This window comes from Haliotis cracherodii, unplaced genomic scaffold (genome assembly GCF_022045235.1).
Source record: "Haliotis cracherodii isolate W230 unplaced genomic scaffold, xgHalCrac1.p SCAF_14, whole genome shotgun sequence".
Lineage (NCBI taxonomy): Eukaryota > Metazoa > Mollusca > Gastropoda > Lepetellida > Haliotidae > Haliotis > Haliotis cracherodii.
The window spans coordinates 37,805,972-37,832,880 of record NW_027266269.1 but is presented as its reverse complement, the minus strand read 5'-3'; the positions used below and the strand labels follow the sequence as shown (position 1 = coordinate 37,832,880).

Below are 26,909 nucleotides of genomic sequence, written 5' to 3'. Positions count from 1 at the left end.
ATTCGATGAAGCATTCTCACTTAGAGTATATGTGTTTAGAAACAACAACGAGACGCTAAATCCATATATCCCATCTGATACTACTATAACTTATAGTAATTTTAGGAAACAAAATAAAAGATGACATGATTCGTAAGTTCAAGCAACGGCTTCAACATTAAATTCCATGGATCAACTGATCGCTGAAACGTCGATTTCTTATTTCATATTCTGGAATCTTCAAATCAATGTGCACAAAAAATGTACTTCTACAGATCCCTTACGCTACCAAGTTGTATTCATTCACTCGCCGGAATATGGTCGTTCTCTGTGTCTTCCGTTTGCCTGTCGGGTAGTTAAACCAGCGCGATTAAGCTGAATCCTTTAATAAGAACGGTGTATATTTGCTCACTGCAGGTATCTGGCGACAACCCAGTTCGAGTCCTCCGATGCACGAAAGGCATTTCCTTGTTTCGACGAGCCGGCCCTGAAGGCGACGTTTAACATTGTACTTGTGAGGAAGAAGGGCTTCTCATCGACGTCAAACATGCCGATTAATCGAACGGAAGACAGGTAGAGTTGGGACTGACTTACATACATGGGTTTACTCACAGCACGTACCTACAAGGTGGCCACGTGACCAGGGTGTCTCAAGATGTCAAACAGACATCATCTGCATCATCAGCATTTTCATGATTTTACAAAATTCTGATTGGGCATCAAAAATATTCTTGGACTAACTTGGATGACAATCAGCCAATGTCCTTGAAGACCGATATTAAACCATGTTTATTATGACATATGCTGTGCAAAGAAGCTAGGAGACGTGTTATAGGTGCAACTATAGGAACAAATACCCATGCCAGGCAATGGCAGTAAGTGATGTTTGTGCCAAAAACATTTCCGAAGAAATCAAGCTCCCGAATACAGCATTGTGACAATCATGAAGCACGTGACCTCGGCCGTGACAGCACGTGCAAGGGGTGGTATGCTATTTTTACCATTGTCACTCAGACTCGGTCGTGAACAAACGCATATTGTTTTCTTGGAACCAAATGCTCAAAGGCTCTTTATTAATCACCTTTTATCATTAATGTTGATTGGTTGGTTCGTTGTTTAACGCCGCACTCAGCAATATTCCAGCTATATGACGGCGGTTTATAAATAATCGAGTCTGGCCCACACAATCCAGCGATTGATATTATGAGCATCGATCCACGCAATTGGGATACGATGACATGCATCAACCAAGTCAGCGAGCCTGACCCCCCGATCCCGTTAGTCACCTCTTACGACAAGCACAGTCGCCTTTTACGGCAAGCATGGGTTGCTGAAGACCTATTCTACCCCGGATCTTCACGGATCTAATCGTTAAGGAAGCAACAACATTGATTATGCGAGGGTAGCACGGTGCTGAACGTTTGCGTACCATCGGCATGTTGCGGATGGGCACTATTTAAAACATTTTAACCCCAAACGCTTCATGTTTCTACATGTGTCATCAGCAGATAAACACATAACGTCGACGATCGACGCCGCTCTTGTCACCTAAGGGCAACAACTCCAACCCAGGACAGATAAGTCAGAACAGTGGTATGAAGACATCGGTTACAGACTGCCACTCAGATAAGGGACCAGTTGCAACAGGCAGCTGGTGTAAGAGTACATGCCCAGACGGTGCGAAATCGTCTGCAAAGATGGTTTTTGCGTGAACGTCCACGTTTCCTCGCACTACTTACTGTACGTCTTTTGACTCAGAGGCGCCAGTGGTGTAGGGACCTTCAGCACTTGGAAAATCGACGTTGGGCTAACGTTATGTCTACAGACGAATCGAGGTTCAACCTCGGCTTCTATGACAGAGGCGATCGAGTTTGGAGACGTCCTGATGAACGTTTTCAAGACGTTAACGTCGTATGGCATGATCGCTGTTGGGGCGGGTCCATAAGTGTGTGGGGTGGTATCACAATGGCAGGAGGAACTGCGCTCTATGTTGTCCATGCAGAGTCACAGGTCAGTAATTTGGGACAACACCATTGCACCACTCGTGGTGCCATTTGCACAAGGTTCCATCTCATCTTATCAAGATTATAATGCACGTGTTCATCGTGCCAGGATTGTGACCTAATTCCTCCAACAGCAAACATCTATGACATGCCATGACCAGCCATGACTTTCACTTTTCCCGCACTGAACACGTCTGGGGCATAATTGACAGACGTGTACGTCAACGTCAAAATCCACCTACTTATCTCAATGAAGTCGGCGTTGCTATCACTGATGAGAAGAACAGTATGAGTTAATTATAAGCTGACATTGGTCGACTCATCGAAAGCATCTCTGGACGAGTCCGTACATATCTGGCCACCAGAAGTGAATTATACGATATAGGTTGCCTGCAAAATACAAATTGTAAATTTGACCACCGACATCTTTAACGACCTAGTGCGCTATCATCTCATCACACCAACCACTAGGACGCATTATATCCGACCACCTACTCCCAAGCAGATATGATCATATCAATTCAGTTTGCCAATACCATATAGATCAGATTGATACCCACTATCCCCTACTTTGCTGATATTTAAGTCTGATGCTGCACATTATCCATTGGGCCACAGAAAGATTTGGTCTGTGTCATGTACACAAGAGAACGGTGACAGGCAAACAGTGATGAGTTTGACACCCCGAATTTATTTTATCATCTCGTGTCAGTAGCATGGGAATCTTCACTGGTCCATGAACCAATAATACCCGTAAAGATCCGGTGTAGAATAGGTCTTTAGCAACACATGCTTGTCGAAAGAGGCGACTATAGGGGTCGGGTGGTCAGGCTTGCTGACTTGGTTGATGCATGTCATCGATCCTAAATGAGTTGATCGATGCTCACGATGTCAATGACTGGATTGTCTGGTCCGGACTCGAGTATTTACAGACCGTAGCCATATAGCTAGAATATTGTTGAGTGCGGCGTTAAACAACAAACAAACACGCAAACGTGATTCCTGCGTGACATTGAGTGATCTAGTCACTAACTCAGTTGTTGTTTCTCCCAGAGCAGCTGTCACATTTCCACCTTGTTTGTGTCGTGAACCTCCAGATATTGTCGGTAGTGTAGCCAAATAGTCTGGGTTCGATTCCTCATAAATTATGATATGCCCATGGCCATTTTCGGAGTCGACCGCCGTGATACTGTTGAAACATTGCGTTAAATCGTTATGACTGTCGGAATCACTTACTCCTAAAGCACGCATGTCTTGAATGCTTCCTGCAAAAAATGTAGGTTTGATGATGTGTGTTTTCTTGAAGGCAAGGCGGTTACCAAGCCGACATCTACCAGACCACGCCCCTCATGTCGACATATCTCGTGGCGTTTGTTGTTTCGGATTTTGGATTTATTAACGGAACAACATCTCGTGGTTTACAGGTATAAATTGCATAACAACTATGAATTCACGTTGTGTAATCGGCGAGTACTGTAATAGTAATGTATTATTTATTCAATATATCCTTCTTTATGCATTTTCTATAATAAAATATATATTGTTTATCACACCCACATGCATCGTATAACCCCTACATGCTGCCCATACACACACGCATGCATGCACGCACACACACACGCGCACGCACGCACACACACACACACACACACACATTCTACCACAGTGGGATCGGTGACATAGCGCAATACATTGTTTTGTTTGATGTGAGAAGGATCACCAAATCATGCACTCAAACTATTGATTAGGACGTCAAAACATGTCAGAAATTTAATATGCCACTGGGGAAATCAAATATATCACGTCAAACATCGAATGGCTATGTCAAAAGTCAAATATCTTACGCCAGAAATGTAATATCTCAAATAATGTATCGATATATTTTTTATGTAGGTACACAGGGATAATACCCGGATACATACTTCCTATTTGTTTCAGTATCGTGTATGGGCGAGGAAGAACGCCCTATCTCAGCTGGACTACGCCCTGCAAGTGGGGACGAAGGTCATCTCACATTACGAGACATACTTCAACCACACGTTCCCCTTACCGAAACAAGGTATACACATTCCCCTGACCTAAACAACGTATCACACATTCCCCTTACCTATACAAGGAATCACACATTCCCCTGACCTAAACAAGGTATCACACATTCCCCTGACCTAAACAAGGTATCATACATTCCCCTCACCTAAACAAGGTATACACATTCCCCTTACCGAAACAAGGTATCACGAACTCCCCTTACCTAAACAAGGTATCGTACATTCCCCTCACCTAAACAAGGAATCACGCATTCCCCTGGCCCTAACACGGTATCACATATTCCCCTTTACCACAACAAGGTTTCACACATTCCCCTCACCTAAACAAGGTATCACACATTCCCCTGACCTAAACAAGGTAGCACACATTCCCCTGACCTAAACACGGTATCACACATTCCCCTCACCTAAACAAGGTATCACACATTCCCCTGACCTAAACAAGGTATCACACATTCCCCTGACCTAAACAAGGTAGCACACATTCCCCTGACCTAAACAAGGTAGCACACACTCCCCTGACCTAAACAAGGTAGCACACATTCCCCTGACCTAAACAAGGTAGCACACACTCCCCTGACCTAAACAAGGTAGCACACATTCCCCTGACCTAAACAAGGTAGCACACACTCCCCTGACCTAAACACCCAAAGAGTTCCTGACATTATACTCGAATGTCAATGATTCCTTCATGCGAGAAGAGTCTGAATCAGGCTCTGATGTCACTCATGTCAGGGTATATCTTTATTTCAAATGGCTTTATCACTTCAACCAAATCAGTGCCTGGGATAAGTTATACATAATGAGAAAATTGGGCCTCATATGTAGATACACTTAAGAAACTGAGATGATTCTTTGACAAGAGAGAAACTATCTGTACCGGCTTGCAACAACAGCCATGTAGTGTGCGTGGTGTCTGGCTGTTTAACATTGCTCTGATTAAATCTCAGGTGCATTGACGGACCTATTCCCACACTAAACTTACTGAATCCATAACCGGGACCTCGTCTAGGCGAGTTCACAAACGATGGACGATATATTTTGATAATATTTTCAGATATGATCGCTATCCCCGACTTTGCTATGGGAGCCATGGAGAACTGGGGCATGATCACCTATAGGGAGAGTCTGCTGTTATTCAAGGAAGGCATCACCAACAACTATGCTAAACAACAGGTCTTGGTGGCCATTGCTCATGAACTGGCACATCAGGTAAAGAAGATTATGTTGCGTAAAGAACAATTGATTTCACCACATGACTTACTGTCGATTTCGTGAAGTGAACGAATGTCGATTACCTCAGGTAATTACTGTTGATTTCATCCAGACAAGAAATGTTGATTTCGTCAAATATAAACTTAATGCGAGCCCAGTGTGGCAAAGACATCGGCAGTCTAAGACACTGGTCAACCTGAGAGCACATTAGGATCATCACCGGGGGATTCGACCCGCGACAAGATGACCCTTGGTCAATGCGCCAGAGTTGCTTCACTTAAATGCTCACATTAAAGGGCAACTAAACTCAACATAGTAACTTGTATGCCTTATTAATACTTCAGAGCATACTTATAGACAAATACTTTACCAAAATCAATTTTGAAAGTGACAATCAAAAATGACATTCCCAAACGAAAAAATACGCCACGAGAGTGCGGTGTTTCAGTGATCGAGCTGGCGTCCATTATTCCTGCTTCCACCTTGGATTTTTTAATTGCATTACGGGCATTTTCTGTCTGCTTAGTCACTTGATTACCGTGTCCACAGCTTATATCAATCTATGCTTTATTCACAAAGACTTATAAGATATCTTCAGGTGTCTAATCAGAAGATAAATCACTGGTAATCAATTCCTCATAATTCTGTCAAATGATTTATAATAGTTTTACCAATTCCTCGTAATTCCTTCAATGATGTATAATAGTTATACCAATTCCTCGTAATTCCTTCAATGATGTATAATAGTTATACCAATTCCTCGTAATTCCTTCAATGATGTATAATAGTTATACCAATTCCTTGTAATTCCTTCAATGTTTTATAATAGTTATAGCAATTCCTCAAAATTCTTTCAATGATTTATAATGGTTGGCTAATTAAGGTGCCCTAATTCGAAAGGGTTCAAATCCCAAATTCACACTGATTATGGCCGTTGCACCATGCCCACGAAAGAGATAAACGTCCATGACCTACATCACTTGGGGCTCTACCTGTTCGAGCTGGCACGCTGCAACCCACTACTCACTCACTTCGTGTGCCTATTGTCACTGTTACTGTCAGTGATGTGGTGAGACACGGTGAATTTCAGGCTCGAATTTCCACATGGGTACAATTTCTGACGCACACTTCTGGGGTCCGCCATGACATTGCTGGAATCTGCTGATGGTGGCGTAAAACTAATCCCATTCACTTTCAGTGGTTCGGGAACCTGGTGACGCCAAAGTGGTGGGACGACCTATGGCTGAATGAGGGTTTCGCCACGTTCGTCGAATATATGGGGTCCGATCTTGTAGAACCAGAATTTAACATGGTAAGTGATACATTGTTGAGTAACAATATCTTTACAATGGCTCGGTAGAGTTGAATTTGTCAAGTTGTGCGGAGGTTCAGATAGTTTTTACCCCAAACCACTGATGATTCCATATTATATTACAAAAGATGTTCCTTTGAAATATATACCGGGAACATATTCAATATCGTTATTCCTCCATAATGTAACCACGGATTCCGGGGTGGACGATTAAGTAGAATAGGCACTGGAACTGACTTATGAGAATACTAAAGAGTTGATTTTACTTTGTGTGAGTTCATTGGAGTACAAACCTTCATAGAGTGAGGGGGGCGTTTGGGTAGCCTGGTGGTTAAAGCGTTTGCTCGTCACGACGAAGACCCGGGTTCGATTCCCGACATGGGTATAATGTGTGAAGCCCATTTCTGGTGTCCCCCGCCGTGATATTGATGGAACATTGCTAAAAGCGGCGTAAAACCATACTCACTCACTCATAGAGTGAGGGCCAAACTGTATGAACGTCGGAGCTTGTGCCTTTCATACACCTATGAACGTCAATTTCGCGGTCATGTGACTGATCTCTCGTCCAATGGAAAAGCCGTACTTCGTGTACACTTCACATTTAATAACATATTTTACAAACAAGCATTACATGTCAATGTTATGAACCGTTTTAGTAACACGTCAGTATATTTGATTGCACGAGTATTTGAGAATTCTTTGCACAGAAGCATCACATTATAATGCAATTAACTTTCTTAGTTACCTTTCAGTATATTTGATTGCACGAGTATTTGAGAATTCTTTGCACAGAAGCATCACATTATAATGTAATTAACTTTCTAAGTAACCTTTCAGTATATTTGATTGCACGAGTATTTGTGAATTCTTTGCACAGAAGCATCACATTATAATGTAATTAACTTTCTAAGTAACCTTTCAGTATATTTGATTGCACGAGTATTTGAGAATTCTTTGCACAGAAGCATAACATTATAATGCAATTAACCTTCTTAGTAACCTTTAAGTATACAAGTATTTGATGCGGTGCACAAAACAACTTGTGTAGCCCAAGGGGACGTGCCCCGATGATGAGGCCATGGCACACAGTAACATCCTGATGCTTGTTTTCAGTTTGAGCAGTTCGTGGTGGAAGAGATGTTCCCGCTTTTCACCGAGGATGGCTTAGTGACGTCACATCCGGTCTATGTTGATGTCCAAACCGTCGACGAAATCAACCAAATATTTGACGACATTTCCTATAACAAGGTTTGAGTTTTTCTTCCTTTGTAGACGTTTATTATGAACTTAAGACAAGTGTTTAACCGCGTTGAACGTGAGATAATGAATTACATTATAAATATATATACATTTATTGCCATATATTATTTAGAATTAAGGTAAAATGGGTTTTAACGTCGCGTTAATGTATGTTTGTGTGTGTGTGTGTGTGCGTGCGCGCGCGCGTGTGTGTGTGTGTGCGTGCGTGCGTGCGTGCGTGCGTGCGTGTGTGTGTGTGTGTGCGTGTGCGTGCGTGTGTGAGCGTACGTGTGTGTGTGTATGTGTGCGCGCGCGTGTGTGTGTGTGTTGTCACAGACTCACAGGGTGTACGTCAACCCATGGCCCCCTTGAGACCGGTCGACAACCTATTGGTTCGTGGTCTCTATGCATCAGCATTTCATACCATGTATATCAAATGTCATAACTTTCTAATTTCGGCGATTTCATATATATTACAATTAACTCATATCTGCTTGACAGTTGCCATGGAGAGTAGTTTCTTTTATATACATATTGTGGTTGGTTATTATAAAATTAATTATTTGTGTTTGCTTATTCTTTTCTTCTCCTTTGTGAAATCCTTTGTATTCTATTGAAGCCAGGTACGAGAGGAATACAACAGTGTCGTGTGTTAAAAGTTCTTGAACAGTGCTGCCAACGTTGTCATTCCTTGTCCCCCAGAACTATGTATCCTGATACATCATGACGTCATAGTTATATTAACATAATATAACTTGTGTATTTAAAGATGACTATTTCGGGAGATAATTGAGCGTTGACGTGTTGGATTTAATTTCAGGGAGGGACGGTGTTAAGAATGCTGAGGTTTTTCATTGGCGAAAGCACGTTTCAGAAAGGTTTATCCGTAAGTAACATATATCTAGTAACAGTACTGAAGTATGAATCTATACGTGTCAGTATCAAAACATCTGCCTTGTTCAATAGCAATAATTCATGATTTGAAAAAAACCCAGAAATAAGAACTATTCGAATGTCTACTGGAAAGTTGTTAGCCTCCTACGAATGGTGTGCAGTACATCACTAACAGCTCGCATGTGTGAAGTGTGAATACAATACTGTCCATGCTCACCCGCTGCATATAAACAGAATACACAACAAACAGTATATTTCCGCAGGCATCCAAGAGTCGAGGTATTTTTAGTTGGACATTATAAGTTGGACAAAATAGACTTCCACGCTATCATCAGGTGTCTCCATCTGAAGTGCCAACTCCATCCGCGATCCATGCGGACACGGTGTCAACTGTAGGCGATGGTGCACCTTCCTTTGTCACTGTAAAGAGGTGGGAAGCGGCGTCGACGATGTGGATAGAGCCCCTTAAAGGTTATACAAGATCAGGAAGACCTCCAACTTACGGAAAATATGACTATGGATGAACAACGAGTCGCTGCATGTCAGATGACCAAAATATTAACCATCTCCCATGAGAGAGAGTTTGCAACATTCCGAGGAAAGAATTGGGCATGATAAAATGAATCAGGGCTTCTTACTGAAAATTTCCTCTTACTGTTAACAGAGATACTTATAGCATCATGGCATGGCGTGCGCGTTTGAGGTGGACATATTGTTGTTAACAGAGATACTTATAGCATCATGGCATGGGTGCGCGTTTGAGGTGGACATATTGTTGATAACAGAGATACTTGTAGCATCATGGCATGGGGTGCGTGTTTGAGGTGGACATATTGTTGTTAACAGAGATACTTATAGCATCATGGCATGGGGTGCGTGTTTGAGGTGGACATATTGTTGTTAACAGAGATACATATTGTTGTTAACAGAGATACTTATAGCATCATGGCATGCGGTGCGTGTTTGAGGTGGACATATTGTTGTTAACAGAGATACTTATAGCATCATGGCATGGGTGCGCGTTCGAGGTGGACATATTGTTGTTAACAGAGATACTTATAGCATCATGGCATGGGGTGCGTGTTTGAGGTGGACATATTGTTGTTAACAGAGATACTTATAGCATCATGGCATGGGGTGCGTGTTTGAGGTGGACATATTGTTGTTAACAGAGATACTTGGAGAACCGGAAGTACTCCAATGCGGACCACAACGACTTGTGGGCAGCGCTAGACTTCGTGAGTACCAGTGAGTGAGTGAGTGAGTGAGAGTGAGTGACACTACGGTAATATCAGTCTGTCCTCGTTACTTTGGGGGAAAGCTCTGAATGGCATTTAGAAGTGATAAACATAAAAGAATGTATGGATGTCAACTTCTTTATTATAAGGAACACAACATTTCGGAGTATAGGCTTACTCATTCATCACCTCATGATTAAAAAGTTGACATCCACAAATTATTTCTCAAATTTACTGTTTTGGTAAGCCAGAGGGGGGCAGCTGTGAACATGGAATTGCGGCGCCCTCGACGTATCTAAGTAGTATAGCGGCCTGTACGTTATCGGGGGACCAGACTAACAAGATGTTGATATTAAGAGCACCGCCCAACGCCGAGTTTTTAAATAATCTTAATCAGTCCGACCTACTTGATATAGCAAGCAAAGTCTGAGAAAAAGACTGTAGACGTGGTGGACACGATGAAGACGTGGACGCTGCAGATGAACTACCCCGTGGTCAGCGTGTCCAGGGCGGGGAGCAGCCAGCTGCAGCTGAAGCAGGGTCGGTTCCTGCTGGACCCATCAGCAGCGGATCCTGGTACCTACCCGTCCCCCTTCAAGTACGTTCATCATTAAATGTGCTCACCGAGTGAGTGAGTGAGATGTTGTTTTACTCCTCAGTGCACGTCCGTCTTCCAGTACGTTCATGATTTAATATGACTAGTGAGTGAGTGATCCGGAGTAGAATACGTCTTCAGCAACACATGCTTGCCATAAAAGGCGACTATGCTTGTCGTAAGAGGCGACTAACGGGATCGGGTGGTCAGGCTGACTTGGTTAATGTATGTCGTCGTATCCCAATTGCATGGATCGATGCTCATGATGTCAATCACTGGATTGTCTGGTCCAGACTCGATTATATACAGACCGCCGTCATATAGCTGGAATATTGCTGAGTGCGGCGTAAAACAACAAACAAACAAAGTGAGTGAGTTGGTGTGGTTTTACCCTGCTGGGCACGTCCACTCAAATCATATGTTTAAGTGGGTTGTTGCCAAAAATATTGGTGGAGTTGATTTGTGTTAAAGATGCCTTTGCTTCGAAACATATTTTTACTCTGGAAGGCGAAGCCGGACAACGCATGAGTTGTTTCGCGAAATCCTGGTATCGTCACTATTGGACAGTGGATGATAAACACATGACATGAATCGTTCAATGGACCAGTTTAGGAGACATTTGTTATAATGGTAATGGTTTTGTCTCAAATCTATAGAACAAATAAATTGTCGTAAAACCTTAAAATTACTTTCTCGAGTTTTACCGATCGTCCACCAAACCGAACCCCTCCCCAATTCAAAACTTAGCCAGATGAAGTTATGCAATACGATCACGTACTAGGACGAATGGTGAAACATAAAAAAGTTGTTCGAAAATGTGTTTCCAAATGGAGAATTCAAGCCGTGTTTTCTGCGTGGCTATCTACAAGGACTACAGACGCCCCTGTCGTTTTCAACCAAGGTGTATATAACCATATGATTACAACAACTTACACTTGCCAATTACACCGTATAATCTGACGTTTTCATTCAAAATATAGTGCGAATGTAGGAAGGAATCATGTATATTAATTTTCATTTTGAAATATTTTTCAGTTATAAATGGGACATTCCTTTCACCTTCACAACGAGTTCAGAGAGAAATTTCAGCAAGACTGATGCAGACATTATATGGATGAAAAGAGAGGATGAATCAGGTATCACACTTCTTATACACTGAAAGTCGAAGCTTACTTGACCATATTGCATGGATCGATTTCAATCACTGGATTATCTGGTCCAGACTCGATTATGTACAGACCGCCGTCATATAGTTGGAATATTGCTGAGTACGGTGTTAAACAAACAAACAAACAAATTTGTACCGAGTTGACCTAGGTTTGATACATGTTAGTGACAGAGGAAAATCGCTTTATCTCGAACTATCGTTTAAGACGATGTAGATGATGTGGGAATCGGAGTCTAATTCCGATTCTTCACTTCTTTTGAACTCCGGGATCGCCTCCATGGTCAAGTGGAAAGAGCGTCTGAGGTAGGTCTTGTCATACCAAATGACGTAAATATTACCTTTTAGGGTCACATGATCGTGTGTAATAACTTTCTGATGACTTCAAAATCTGATATCTTTACGTCATCAACCCCTCGTAGCTTGTTGGTTATTCTCTTTTTTATAAATAGTGTCAACACAAATTGTACCTTCACTTCTTCAGACAAGTACACTACATCACTGTCTATTCCGGCCTCCGACCAGACCAGTTGGATCATCGGTAACATCGGTCTGTATGGTCTGTACCGTGTCCAGTACGAGGACAGCAACTGGAGGGGTCTCATCCATCAGCTGAAGACTGACCACACGGTAAGAAAGGCTGGAACCGGTCAGTACAGATGTTTCCTGGTCACGTGCACGAACTGTAAGTTTGATACTGCACATGCGCGGAGCTTCACCATACCCATGGCCACTGGTGTCACAAGGAAGACCGGCATCACTGTCTTCTCTCATCAAACTGACTGTCATGTTTCACGGGGTGCGTTGAACCCAACCCTACCACTCCCTCTCACAGCTTGGTTTCTTTGTTTGTGTTTGTTTGTTGTTTAACGCCGCACTCAGCTGTTCCACCTACCGCTGTGTCCCCCTGTTCAAGATGTCAAGTTGTACACATAACATGATAATTTCTGATAGGAATAGAAACAACAAACTGCAGATATTGTTTGGTACAGAGTATTCATTGTCGTGTACCGTACTGGCATTTAATAGACTATTCTCGATTTTGAGTTATTTCTCAATTCATAGTTCTCATTTGGAGCCAAACGGACTGAATAGAGTACGCCGTTCCTCCTTCTGATGAGATGCGGGGGGCACGGGTGGCCCAGTTGTCTAAGGCGCCGTGATTCGCTGTGCGGAGTTGCGTCCATTGGCCACGCCAGAAACCTATGATTGTGGGTTCGAATCCCAGTTCGCCCCGATTATGTTTCTAGGTTTGTCAGCACCATACCCGTGCTCGTGGGTTTCACCGAAGTGGTAAACGTCTGAGACCTGCATCACTTCGGGCTTTCCTCCCACATTAAGCTGACACGCCGCGATATAACTGGAATACTGTTAAAAGCGGCTTAAACCCATCTCACTCACTCACTCTGATAAGATGCGACAAGGTCGCCTAGAGGTTAAAGTCTGTCACTCTAACGACCAGGGTTGGTTTCTCCTAATGGCAGTTTCTGTGATGGATATACCGGGTGTTGGTTAAATATGGCTGTAAGCGGAATAAACTACTTGTTTAGTTTAAACATATTTTATTCTCATGAAAAGAATTGGGCACAATTTATCACAACTTGGACCCCCCTCTCCCATAGATTTACGTGTATGTTTATCTACAATTAATGGATCATATGACAGAAAGGAAAGAAAACAAATAAACGTATGTACATTTGCATTGCTCACCCAAACCTTTTTTTGTTTTCTTTATATATGTATGTACATTCCCAAAAATGTTTTCGTTCATTTGATTGGGTAAAATTGCATTGCCAACTAGAATCGGGTTTAGCATACCGGTTCTCACAGTCCTGATAAATGTATCAATGCATTGTTTTAGACATGGTCTAAGTATCATACTTCTGTTATATTATAATGTCCATCAATTACCACCTTCCTCCAGGTGATAGACAGGACCAACAGGGCACAGATCATCAACGATGCCTGGGACTTGGCAAGGTACGTATGCCGGAAATCAAAGCTATTCATCTGAGGTCTTCTAGAGTCATCGGCATTTCGTCTGAATTGTTCTTCATCGCTTCACGGGGCGGTGGGTAGCCTTGTGGTTAAAGCGTTAGCTTGTCCCGCCGAAGTGAGTGAGTGAGTATGGTTTTACGCCTCTTTTAGCAATATTCCAGCAATATCACGGCGGAGGACACCAGAAATGGGCTTCACACATTGTACCCATGTCGGGAATTGAGCCCGCTTCTTCGGCGTGACGAGCGAACACTTTAACCATTAGGCTACCCGACCGACCCTGTCACGCCGAAGACTAGGGTTCGATGCCCCACAAGGGTACAATATGTGAAGCCCATTTCTTTCCATTTCTGGGTTGCTGAAGACCTATGTTACCCCGGATCTTCACGGCTATGTATTGAATGAAGCAATCATGACGCATGTATCACTGGCAGGGTGTACACCCAATGACAGAATGCCGTACACCCGCTGCTTACACATGTCCTGGTGTATCCAAGACGAGGTCACAAGCTACATATTTTCGGTGACAATGACCGCCATTTTGTGACCGCAGTCGGACTTTCAGCAACGTTTGGCCAGGGTCCACTTGCACAAATCGATCTTAGTGCTAAGATGATTGTAACTCACATACTTTAACATAGGCTTACGATAGTCTTAGCATTGAGATCGCTTTGTGCAAGTGGATCCAGGATCAATTATTTTGGGACAAAGCATGTGACGTAATCAACCATTATGACGTCATGATATGCTTATTGTCTGTCCAGCCTTCTTGTGTAGGGTTTTATAAGATGGCAACGGAGCAGTCCAATAGTTACATTTCTATAACGAGCGAAAATAATATGACAAACAGCTAAATCGTTTCTAGTTTCGGATTTTAAAGCTAATCTACATTGATCATTACTTAGTCACTTCTAAAAGCCATTGACATTAATTAGCTTGTGTCTGCTCCTCAAATGATATCACTTCATAGTAATGATCACAGTACTGGTTTTTAAGGAACCTCGGAGACGACAATCACAGCACTGTCGCTAATTAGAATTACAATCAGTGTTACACCTATTTGTTTCAGATCTGGCCTTCTGGACCAAGATATAGCCCTTCAGACTGTGGAGTATCTGAGCAGAGAGAGTGATTACTTCCCCTGGACTGCCGCTAGAGGGAAACTAGCCTATGTGGACACTATGCTGCAGAACACGGAGATGTATGGGCGGTTTAAGGTGAGTGACTAATGAGCACACAGGTAGGGTGATTAGCTCCCCTGGACTGCTGCTAGAGGGAAACTAGCGTATGTGGACACTATGCTGCAGAACACGGAGATGTATGGACGGTTTAAGGTGAGTGACTAATGAGCACACAGGTAGGGTGATTACCTCCCCTGGACTGCCGCTAGAGGGAAACTTGCCTATGTGGACACTATGCTGCAGAACACGGAGATGTATGGACGGTTTAAGGTGAGTGACTAATGAGCACACAGGTAGGGTGATTACCTCCCCTGGACTGCCGCTAGAGGGGAACTTGCCTGTGGACACTGTGCTGCAGAACACGGACATGTGGGGACCTTACTTGCCCTTTGGAAGCTGACATCTTTATATTTTCTTTAAAAAACTGCAACTTTGGTGGATATAAAGAATAAGTTACTCGCATCGGGTAGTAACGGATCGCCTGTACCTCGTGAATTAACAGTGCTTTGCAAATCCTTGAACTTTTCATAATTTATTCAATCGGGACAGATAATGCGTACCTCGGAGGTTATTTTCGAACTAACAAGCACAGGCTGAAGCAGGTGTTTCGGTGAGGACTACTAACGTTCGCAGATATAGCTAGCTGATGCCTGATGTATATGACTAACTGGGGGGAGACGATGGGTCGCAGAAGCATTTCGAGACAGTTTAAATAAAAAGTCATTAAGGAAATGTTTATATGTCTGGGTTTAATAAAGTTGCCATTAGTAAATAAGCACAGTTTGCAGATTAATTTCTTTCGAAACGTCTTCTTGGGGTGAAGTTCAGATTGAGAAAGACGATGAAAGACATAATCTCTCACACTCACAAACCGCCAACTTTTATAACAACTTTGCCTTTTATTATGATTTGTCTTCTTGGACAACGAACATGTGAAAATGGTGATAAGTTTTATGTGCATATCTTGAGCGCGATAAAAGGGCGAACTGCATTCAAATAAATTTCTTTGTTTTGCAGACATTTATGCGAAACATAACAGCTACACCGTTTAGTAAAGTAGGTCTGAATGACACAGGCGCTTCCCAACTTGAATCGTAAGTATAATTGTTAGAATGTAAACTTAAGTAACCGTGTATTGATATTTTATGGACGTTTTATTTGCACTATTATATGCTTTATACATGTATGTTAACCGGAAATGATGATCAGAATTAACTGCCCCTTATGTTTGAATATATGTGTCTGTTGACATTCATGCATCGTCGATGTCAGATATGTGTACGGCTCTGTGAATAAATTTTTCATCCAACGAGAGTAGTTGAAGCCTCTATCAAAACAAACCATTACATCTCACTCTGTGTACATGTATTCCCATATATGATATGTATATCGTTTCATAGACAATTACCCTAGCACTCTACTGCTTGTAGTAAGAATTGCCGAATTTGGATTGGGTGGTCAGGCTCAGTGACTTGGTGGATGGCGTAACATCTTGGAGTTTTGCTCATAATATCGGCCACTTGTCCTTCCGTCCCTCTGTCATTTATGACCGACGTGAGGTAGCTGGAACATTGTTGAGTAGTAATGTGCTCCACGATCAAGTTTCAATTTCCTCTCTAGAGTTTGTACTCCGCATCATGCGTCTCATGTGTATTCAGGCACAACATCAGCAGAGTGACTGTTGCACATCCTTAAATTTGCGTCCACAGACAAACAACGAACGAAATTTTTAAGCTAATTGAATTGCTGGGACACCACACTCCTATAAGGAGAATCTTACCTCTCGTTCAGATTGATCTCGTCAAACCTTGTCCTTTAGATGGTAACTCTCAGCTCTTGTGCTGATTGAAGAGAATCCTTGTCCTTTAGAAGGTAACTCTCAGCTCTTGTGCTGATTGAAGAGAATCCTTGTCCGTCAGAAGGTAACTCTCAGCTCTTGTGCTGATTGAAGAGAACCCTTGTCCTTCAGAAGGTAACTCTCAGTTCTTGTGCTGATTGAAGAGAACCCTTGTTCTTTAGAAGGTAACACTCAGCTCTTGTGCTGATTGAAGAGAACCCTTGTCCTTAAGAAGGTAACACTCAGCTCCTGTGCTGATTGAAGAGAAGCCTTGTCCTTTAGAAGGTAACTCTCAGCTCTTGTGCTGATTGAAGAGAACCCTTGTCCTTCAGAAGGTAACTCTCAGTTCTTGTGCTGATTGAAGAGAATCCTTGTCCTTCAGAAGGTAACTCTCAGCTCTTGTGCTGATTGAAGAGAAGCCTTGTCCTTCAGGAGGTAACTCTCAGCTCTTGTGCTGTCTGAAGAGAAGCCTTGTCCTTTAGAAGGTAACTCTCAGCTCTTGTGCTGTCTGAAGAGAAGCCTTGTCCTTTAGAAGGTAACTCTAAGCTCTTGTGCAGTCGGAAGATAAGTCTTGTCCTTCAGAAGGTAACTCTCAGTTCTTGTGCTGATTGAAGAGAATCCTTGTCCTTCAGAAGGTAACTCTCAGCTCTTGTGCTGATTGAAGAGAAGCCTTGTCCTTCAGGAGGTAACTCTCAGCTCTTGTGCTGTCTGAAGAGAAGCCTTGTCCTTTAGAAGGTAACTCTCAGCTCTTGTGCTGTCTGAAGAGAAGCCTTGTCCTTTAGAAGGTAACTCTAAGCTCTTGTGCAGTCGGAAGATAAGTCTTGTCCGTCAGAAGGTAACTCTCAGCTCTTGTGCTGTCTGAAGAGAAGCCTTGTCCTTTAGAAGGTAACTCTCAGCTCTTGTGCTGTCGGAAGATAAGTCTTGTCCTTTCGAAGGTAACTCTCAGCTCTTGTGCTGTCTGAAGAGAAGCCTTGTCCTTTAGAAGGTAACTCTCAGCTCTTGTGCTGTCTGAAGAGAAGCCTTGTCCTTTAGAAGGTAACTCTAAGCTCTTGTGCTGATTGAAGATAAGTCTTGTCCGTCAGAAGGTAACTCTCAGCTCTTGTGCTGTCTGAAGAGAAGCCTTGTCCTTTAGAAGGTAACTCTAAGCTCTTGTGCTGATTGAAGAGAACCCTTGTCCTTCAGAAGGTAACTCTCACCTCTTGTGCTGATTGAAGAGAACCCTTGGCCTTAGGAAGGTAACTCTCAGCTCTTGTGCTGATTGAAGAGAATCCTTGTCCTTCAGAAGGAAACACTTAGCTCTTGTGCTGATTGAAGAGAACCCTTGGCCTTCAGAAGGTAACACTCAGCGTTTGTGCTGATTGAAGAGAACCTTTGTCCTTCAGAAGGTAACTCTCAGCTCTTGTGCTGATTGAAGAGAACCTTTGTCCTTCAGAAGATAACTCTCAGCTCTTGTGCTGATTGAAGAGAAGCCTTATCCTTTAGAAGGTAACACTCAGCTCTTGTGCTGATTGAAGACAAGCCTTGTCCTTTAGAAGGTAACTCTCAGCTCTTGTGCTGATTGAAAATAAGCCTTGTCCTTTAGAAGGTAACTCTCAGCTCTTGTGCTGATTGAAGAGAACCCTTGTCCTTCAGAAGGTAACTCTCAGCTCTTGTGCTGATTGAAGAGAAGCCTTGTCCTTTAGAAGGTAACTCTAAGCTCTTGTGCTGTCGGAAGATAAGTCTTGTCCTTTAGAAGGTAACTCTCAGCTCTTTTACTGATTGAAGAGAATCCTTGTAGTTCAGAAGGTAACACTCAGCTCTTGTGCTGTCTGAAGAGAAGCCTTGTCCTTTAGAAGGTAACTCTCAGCTCTTGTGCTGACTAAAGACAAGTCCTTATTTGAGAAGGTGACATTCAGTTCTTATACTTGTTCAAGCCCACACTGGTGTCTTTTCTAACAATCTCGTGTAAAACGCTAGTCCGTGTTTCGGTTGCTTGTCGTATTCCGACTTTTACTGGTATTTTGTCCTTTTACAAAGCTTTTTGTCAAACCTAGACCAATCTAAAGCTTACAATAGCGTTTCAAATGTTTTTTGGTAGTCAGTAAATCTCACCAGGATACTCCTCTAATTAAGCACATGTGGCTCAGTGTGACAGGAGTAACAGTGGTCCTGAGGTTAAAGCAACGTCTCTGTTGCTTCTCTGCAGGTTTGCTCGGCGGGAGATTGTGGGGGCAGCGTGCGACGCCTCCAGTCGGAAATGTATAACACAAGTGACAAGTCTGTTCAAGAAGTGGAAAGAAAACTCATCTCTAAACCCGTAAGTCAGACGGCAGTAAATGGAAAAAGCTCTGTGCAAATTCTTGTATTAAAGACTGGTCAGTGTAGGACAACATTGCTGCTTGATTGAGGAAAAGGAATAGAAGAAATCATTCATTTTCACCTGTGTCATATTTTTCCATGATATAGTTGATGTGTCAGGCTGTACCCCGTGCTGCGGAAGACAATCCTCTGTACGGGGACATACAGACGCGAGATCAGGAACACACTCCATGATATAGTTGATGTTTCAGGTTTTACACCAAGCTGTGGAAGAGAATTCTCTGTTCGGTGACCTACAGACTTGAGATGAGGAACACACTCCATGATATAGTTGATGTTTCAGGCTGTACCCCGAGCTGCGGAAGACAATCCTCTGTACGGGGACATGCAGACGTGATATGAGGAACACACTCCATGATATAGTTGATGTTTCAGGCTGTACCCCGAGCTGCGGAAGACAATTCTCTGTACAGGTGTGGCGGAGGGGGAGGCAGAGGACTGGTTCGAAGTGTACCGCAGATATCAAGCAGAACCCGAGATTGCCATTAAAGGTGATCTACAGTATGCGCTGACATGTACCCGCACCGAGTGGATCATACACACGTAAGATAAATGATCATCGTGACGTATAACCCAATAACGTAATAGATCCATGATGAATATCTCCAATAGGAATATTTCGATGACGCATATACCCAAGACATTTATCTCAGTGACGTATGTGTCCTTGTCATATATCTGCATTGCGCATATCCCCATTACTTAAATCCTATTGATGTGTATCACCATGATGTATATTGGCATGACGTTAACCCGATGACTTATGTCTTCATGACGTGTCTCCCCATGATGTATATATCCGTGTCGTATAACTCCATGACGTATATCCCCATGACCTATATCTCCATGACGTATTACTCAGTGACATATATCTCTGTGACGTATATCTAAATGACGTATAACTCGATAACGTATAATTTTATGACGTATTTCCCATGACCTGTATCTCGATGACGTATAACTCAGTGACTTATATCGCCATGACGTTCATCTGCACGACGTATATCTCCACGATGTCTCTATGATGTTAAGGTCTATCTCTAAGACGTATATTTCCATGACGTTTCAGTCCGTGTTACATATATCCCCAATACGCACCGTATATCCCCATGACCTATATCTCCATGACGTATAAGTTAGTGACTTATATCGCCATGACGTTCATCTGCACGAGGTATATCTCCGTGATGTTTATCTCTAAGGCGTATATCTCAGTGGGGAATGGCTCTATGATGTTAAGGTGTATCTCTAAGACGTATATTTCCATGACGTTTCAGTCCGTGTTACATATATCCCCAATACGCACCGTATATCCCCATGACCTATATCTCCATGACGTATAAGTTAGTGACTTATATCGCCATGACGTTCATCTGCACGAGGTATATCTCCGTGATGTTTATCTCTAAGGCGTATATCTCAGTGGGGAATGGCTCTATGATGTTAAGGTGTATCTCTAAGACGTATATTTCCATGACGTTTTAGTCCGTGTTACATATATCCCAAAGACATACCGTATATCCCCATGACCTATATCTCCATGACGTGTAACTTAGTGACTTATATCGCCATGACGTTCATCTGCACGAGGTATATCTCCGTGATGTTTATCTCTAAGGCGTATATCCCAATGGCATATGTCTCTATGATGTTAAGGTGTATCTCTAAGACGTATACCTCTATGACATGTAACTCCATGACGTAAAACCCGATGGTGTATATCTCCATGACGTATAACTCGATGACATATAATTTTATGACGTATATCCCCATGACCTATATCTCGATGACGTATAACTCAGTGACTTATATCGCCATGACGTTCATCTGCACGACGTATATCTCCACGATGTCTCTATGATGTTAAGGTCTATCTCTAAGACGTATATTTCCATGACGTTTCAGTCCGTGTTACATATATCCCCAATACGCACCGTATATCCCAATGACCTATATCTCCATGACGTATAAGTTAGTGACTTATATCGCCATGACGTTCATCTGCACGAGGTATATCTCCGTGATGTTTATCTCTAAGGCGTATATCTCAGTGGGGAATGGCTCTATGATGTTAAGGTGTATCTCTAAGACGTATATTTCCATGACGTTTCAGTCCGTGTTACATATATCCCCAATACGCACCGTATATCCCCATGACCTATATCTCCATGACGTATAAGTTAGTGACTTATATCGCCATGACGTTCATCTGCACGAGGTATATCTCCGTGATGTTTATCTCTAAGGCGTATATCTCAGTGGGGAATGGCTCTATGATGTTAAGGTGTATCTCTAAGACGTATATTTCCATGACGTTTTAGTCCGTGTTACATATATCCCAAAGACATACCGTATATCCCCATGACCTATATCTCCATGACGTGTAACTTAGTGACTTATATCGCCATGACGTTCATCTGCACGAGGTATATCTCCGTGATGTTTATCTCTAAGGCGTATATCCCAATGGCATATGTCTCTATGATGTTAAGGTGTATCTCTAAGACGTATACCTCTATGACATGTAACTCCATGACGTAAAACTCGATGATGTATATCTCCATGACGTATAACTCGATGACTTTTATCTTCGTGACGTATATCTCAATGACGTATAACTCTATGACGTATAGTCTGATATCCGTGCCTCTGTCTTCAGTCTTCTGGAACGTGCCATCACGCCGTCAGAGATCAGCCGGTCTGACACAACACGTATCATGTTCTACGTATCCAACAGCGCTCGGGGACAACCAATAGTGTGGAACTTCATCAAGGCTAACTGGCCACTTCTTCGTGATGAGTAAGAAAAGCTACAATACACACATGCTTTAGGTCAACCCTGCATTGAACAGTATTTCAATTATATCATGGCGTGTCAGATTGATATAGGTGAAAGGCAAAAACGGATGCAGGGCTTATCACTATGATGAAACTCATACTATTTCAGTTGTGTCAATGCTTGTGTTCTCGAGCATTGAGTCGATGGTCTCACCATCGAGCGGATAGTTATCTCAAGTTCAATTCAAAGTACAATCAATGTCGATGTTCTGACTATTGACCACGCCCTGTCATACTCGGAGTCACATCCCACACGCCAAAGAGTTTTCGAATGTGTGGACAGGCAAAGTTTGGAAAATTGGCCATTGTCACTAAACTAAGGCTAAGGGAGAGAACTGATGGATGTCAACTTCTTTATTACGAGGAACACTCAGGTGAATGAAGGAGTAAACGTTGTGTTCCTCATAATAAAGAAGTTTCAAAGACTAAACAAAGGTTAATGTGATGATTTCAAGATGTATATATGTATATGAAAAGAAATACTTTTGTTCTAGGTTCAGCGCTACTTTCAACTATGTTGCTAAGATGATCACAGGTTCAACCCGAGGCTTTAATTCCCAGCAGCAGCTGCAAGAGGTTTGTTTGTTTGTTTGTAATTTGTTTGTTTGTTTGCACTATTGAGATTAAGTAAGGATCAGACTATCAAGAGATGAAAACGTCACAGAACCTCACCACCTGTCGTCTCTTACCACCAGCATAGATTACTGGGGACCAATTCTAACCTGGAATTCCCTCGGCTCAGCTGTCAGAGGTATAAAACATGACTTTCTTATCACTGGTCGAACACAACTCTCACAGTACAGGACTATATGTTGATGTGTAATGCTACATGGCTGTCATGACACATTCTTTTTTTCTTCACTGATTGGCCAGATTGAGGACTTCGTGAGATCAACTCCTAATCTTGGAACTGGGGAACGGGCTTTCCACCAGGCACTAGAACAAACCAAAGCGAACATCAAGTGGATGAACAAAAACTACCCCGGTGTGAAGAGATGGCTGGAAGAGATGCCTCTTTAAAGGCAGTTGCCTTCTATGTACAGTAAGTTACACGCAGACTCAGAACTATGGCCTGGCTCTAATCTGGAGTTCGTAGTGAGTGAGTATGGTTTTACTCCGCTTATAGCAATATTCCAGAAATATCATGGCGGGGGACACCAGAAATGGGCTTCACACTTTATACCCATGTCGGGAATCGAACCCAGGTCTTCGTCGAACTAACGCTTTAACCACCAGGCTATCTGATCGCTCTTATAAGGAGTAAGTGAGTTGGGTTTGGCGCATCTTGGAACAGTATTCCAGTTATATCACGGCATATCAGCGTAATGTGGGAGGAAAGCCCAAAGTGATGCAGGTCACAGAAGTTTACCACTTTGGTGAAACCCACGAGCAAGTGTGTGGTACTGACAATACTGGAAACATAATCGCGGCAAACTGGGATTCGAACGCACAATCATAGGTTTCTTGCGTGCCTAAGGGACGTAACTCTGCACATTGACGTGTCTCCTTTAATCAGGAAGTCGAGACACGTCATGGTCAATGACGAAAGGTTAGCGTGCACCACTTCTCTGGCCTAGTGGATAGAGCGATTGCCCCAGAAAGGAAAGTTGGTGTTTCGATCCCCTGGCAACGCTAAAGACAACACACGTTAAATAGTGGTATTGGTACATGTTGTTACCCTGCCTCGCGGTCTGCACTAGGGCAATAAATCAAGACTTGGTGCCAAACTGACTCATTGTAAGACTGTGGCATGGTATCTCATTTGTCTAACATAATACAATCTTGACTAGTACAAGCAGTACACACACACACACACACACACACACACACACACACACACACACACACACACACACACACACACACACACACACACAGACACACACATACACACACACACACGTACATTCACTTTGATATATAAGTGCATAATCATGGACCTGTGAATCAGTTCCAAGCAGATGCCGTCTTTCAAACAATGGGCATATAGTAATTCCCTTTTTTCTCTTCCTGACTGACCCAGTTTTCTGCATTTCAGATCCAGAAGAAGGACACCGTGATTTCATCTCAGCATATTTCACACACTGAAATCATGCTTCACGATCACAACGTCATTCAATCCGTTCTTAAACACACACCCCATGTGACTTCCTTTTTAACATGTCAAAATACAAATCTGTATTTAACCTTTACACCATGTAGTCTGTGGAAGACCACAGCCGTTAAACAAGAAAATTGCCATTAGTGTTACCTGATAAATGATTCTTCGGAATAGTTAGGCAATAATTATTGTATCTACGAGTATATTGACATGCGCAGATTATAGGCATACAGTTTATGAGAGTGAGTGGGTGTGGTTTTACGCCGCGTTTAGCAATATTCCAGCAATATCACGGCGGGAACACCAGAAATGGGCTTCACACATTGTCCATGTCGGAAATCGAACCCGGGTCTTTGGCGTGAAGAGCGAACGCTTTAACCACTAGGCTACCCGACCACAGTTTATGCGAGTGGGAGTTAATTGAGAGCCCGACACAGCCGCAATGGTTGAACAGAATATTGCTGTCGATATATCGTTCTGTTTGAGTTATTGTGCATAAGTAAAGGAGTCATGCAGAGTCTATGTAGAAACAATATCTGTATGTGCACCTTTAATTTGCAGATCTTTTACAACATGGCTGTGTGTGACTATTGATAACAAATGAGTGAGTGAGTTAGCATTTAAAGTCACATCGGCAATAGTTCAGCCATATCGTGACGGTAACCGATGAGTGAGTGAGTGAGTGAGCGAGCTAGGAAACTGTTCAATATATGGTGTTCTAAATGCCCGATTGTGTAGCTTTCAATCATGACAATATTGTTATTTGTTTATTTAAACAGATGCTTCTTTTTATTAAAATATTTTACTGATGTTCACGGTGTTGTGACTTCTGGCCATGTGACTGATAATTCATCTGACTTGAGTAGAGAAACGAGTTTCTCTATCTACACATGTTATTTAAACTATTCGATCACAGTGATACGTACTGTATAGTTGAAACCTCTGCATGTGCGTGACATCACACTTGACATAATCATATACATTAATGAGTGAGTATGGTTTTACGCCGCTTTTTGCAATAATCCAGCAATATCACGGCGGGGGACACCAGGAATGGGCTTCACATATTGTACCCATGTCAGGAATCGAACCTGGGTCTCCGGCGTGACGAGCGAACGCTTTAACCAAAAGGCTATCTGACCGCCCCACGATATACATTAATAAACGATGATCGTAATTATAGAAAAATGAACCAACATCGAAATACCCCCACACAATAACACAGCTGTATTGTATTAACCCAGTTTCAGTAAACAGAGCTGCAGATTAGTAGTACACCTATAGGTCGTATTCACTGACACCTGGTGTCCTTCCGGGGTGGAATAGGTCTTCAGCAACCCATGCTTGCCGTAAAAGGCGACTAACGGGATCCGGTGGTCAGGCTCGCTGACTTGGTTGATGCATGTCATCGTATCCCAATTGCGTGGATCGATGCTCATGATATTAATCACTGGATTGTCTGGTCCAGACTCGATTATTTACAGACCGCTGTCCTATAGCTGGAATATTGCTGAGTGCGGCGTTAAACAACAAACAAACAAACAAAACCTGGTGTCCAAATCACGGGAACGTCCTCCAGCCATTCTCAGAAGGTAGCCACTACTATTGATGCATTTATTCCCATGACCAGTCACGTGCTGATGTATCTGTATGCGTGATTCCACTTCGTCCGTTTGTTGGTTAACGCAGTCAACAATTGTCCAGGAATATGCCCGGACTTGTTAATAATCGACCAAACAATCCAGTGATTAATATTGTGCACAACGACCCGTGTGGTCGGTGTACGATGACACGAAATCAACCGGGTCACCCGCCTGACCGCCCCATCCATCTATTCGCCTCTTACAACCAGCATATGTTGTGGAGGACTCATTTTGACCCTCATTTTGACTCCGTTTAATGGGATCGGGTGCTTAGGCTTGGTGTCTCAGGTGACTGAACGTCATCGTTCCCGAATTTACTGGAGTAAAGAGTAACAACTTTAGTTTCACGGTCCACGTTTCGACTGCTGTGACATGACTTGTTACCAAATGTAGATAGTTTCACTGAAATTCCCACTGCATTTCCATGGCTGGTTATCGTGGAGCTTTTTACCCTCAGCGTTCACGGCGTCGGACACTGTGACTGGTTTAACATAATAATAGCCGACAGTCAGGAGGCACTCTTCTCTCAAGCAGTCGTCTGAGTATTGGTATGAAACTTCTTTGGCAGAAGAGGATTTGTAAAGTTTCAATCATGTTGGAAGGGCGTTGGCGTGGTTGCTACACGTGTTAAGTCGCAGAGCCGGACAGCTGGGCTGATTCCCGACATGGGTACAAAGTTGTGTCCCCCCGCCACGTGGCTGGAGTACTAGAGAAGCTATGCAAGACTATCGAAGAGACCAATGAAATAGCGAGTTACAAACCAGCCTCAACTTTGGGTTGGCGATATCAACAAGTTGGTGGCCAGTCCCATTGATTACGATAGGGTTTGCGCTAATTTCAACATTGACATCAGACTGACATGCAAAAGAAGGCCGTCAAAAGTATTTATTGCTGTGGCAAGTCCTTCCCTACCAAATTCTTCATTATCTCAACGTTTCATTGGTCGTTAAAACGTTTCTCAAAAAAAAGGGACTAAATTTATCTACATGCAAGTCCTGGAGCATCTTCCCGAGGCAAGGGCGCTAACAGTCCAGTTTCCACCCTTGCCGAACTAGGCTGGAATTTCTGGGCTCGATCGAAGCGCCATCAGTGGCTATTACGAGATATGTCCCTTCTATGTCCCTCCTATTGACTAGTAAGATTCCATCCCTCATATCACTTGCATTTGCTTTAAACAAAATAGCAGCACCGAGTCAAGACGATCTGATTGATAATCGAGATATATATTGTAAAAAAACGGGTCTTACCCTAAAAGTCAATCAAAT

The 26,909-nt window shown here is 42.8% G+C and overlaps 1 protein-coding gene across 1 annotated transcript in view; it reads left to right on the top strand.

The window, feature by feature from the left end:
* LOC139460811 (uncharacterized) overlaps window positions 1-24,787 on the top strand; it is a 65,246-nt gene extending 40,459 nt beyond the window's left edge. Inside the window, exons 23-42 of the mRNA XM_071242285.1 lie at window positions 397-552; window positions 3,289-3,406; window positions 3,921-4,041; window positions 5,088-5,242; window positions 6,444-6,557; window positions 7,671-7,805; window positions 8,617-8,682; window positions 9,863-9,928; window positions 10,345-10,526; window positions 11,559-11,659; window positions 12,173-12,318; window positions 13,613-13,668; window positions 14,756-14,903; window positions 15,885-15,961; window positions 18,890-19,000; window positions 19,438-19,605; window positions 21,722-21,862; window positions 22,395-22,476; window positions 22,774-22,942; window positions 23,939-24,787. Of these exons, the coding sequence (XP_071098386.1) occupies window positions 397-552; window positions 3,289-3,406; window positions 3,921-4,041; window positions 5,088-5,242; window positions 6,444-6,557; window positions 7,671-7,805; window positions 8,617-8,682; window positions 9,863-9,928; window positions 10,345-10,526; window positions 11,559-11,659; window positions 12,173-12,318; window positions 13,613-13,668; window positions 14,756-14,903; window positions 15,885-15,961; window positions 18,890-19,000; window positions 19,438-19,605; window positions 21,722-21,862; window positions 22,395-22,476; window positions 22,774-22,920 (2,290 nt within the window). The 3' untranslated portion in view covers window positions 22,921-22,942; window positions 23,939-24,787. The remainder of the gene's footprint in view (window positions 1-396; window positions 553-3,288; window positions 3,407-3,920; window positions 4,042-5,087; window positions 5,243-6,443; window positions 6,558-7,670; window positions 7,806-8,616; window positions 8,683-9,862; window positions 9,929-10,344; window positions 10,527-11,558; window positions 11,660-12,172; window positions 12,319-13,612; window positions 13,669-14,755; window positions 14,904-15,884; window positions 15,962-18,889; window positions 19,001-19,437; window positions 19,606-21,721; window positions 21,863-22,394; window positions 22,477-22,773; window positions 22,943-23,938) is intronic.
* The last annotated feature ends 2,122 nt before the right edge of the window (window positions 24,788-26,909 follow it).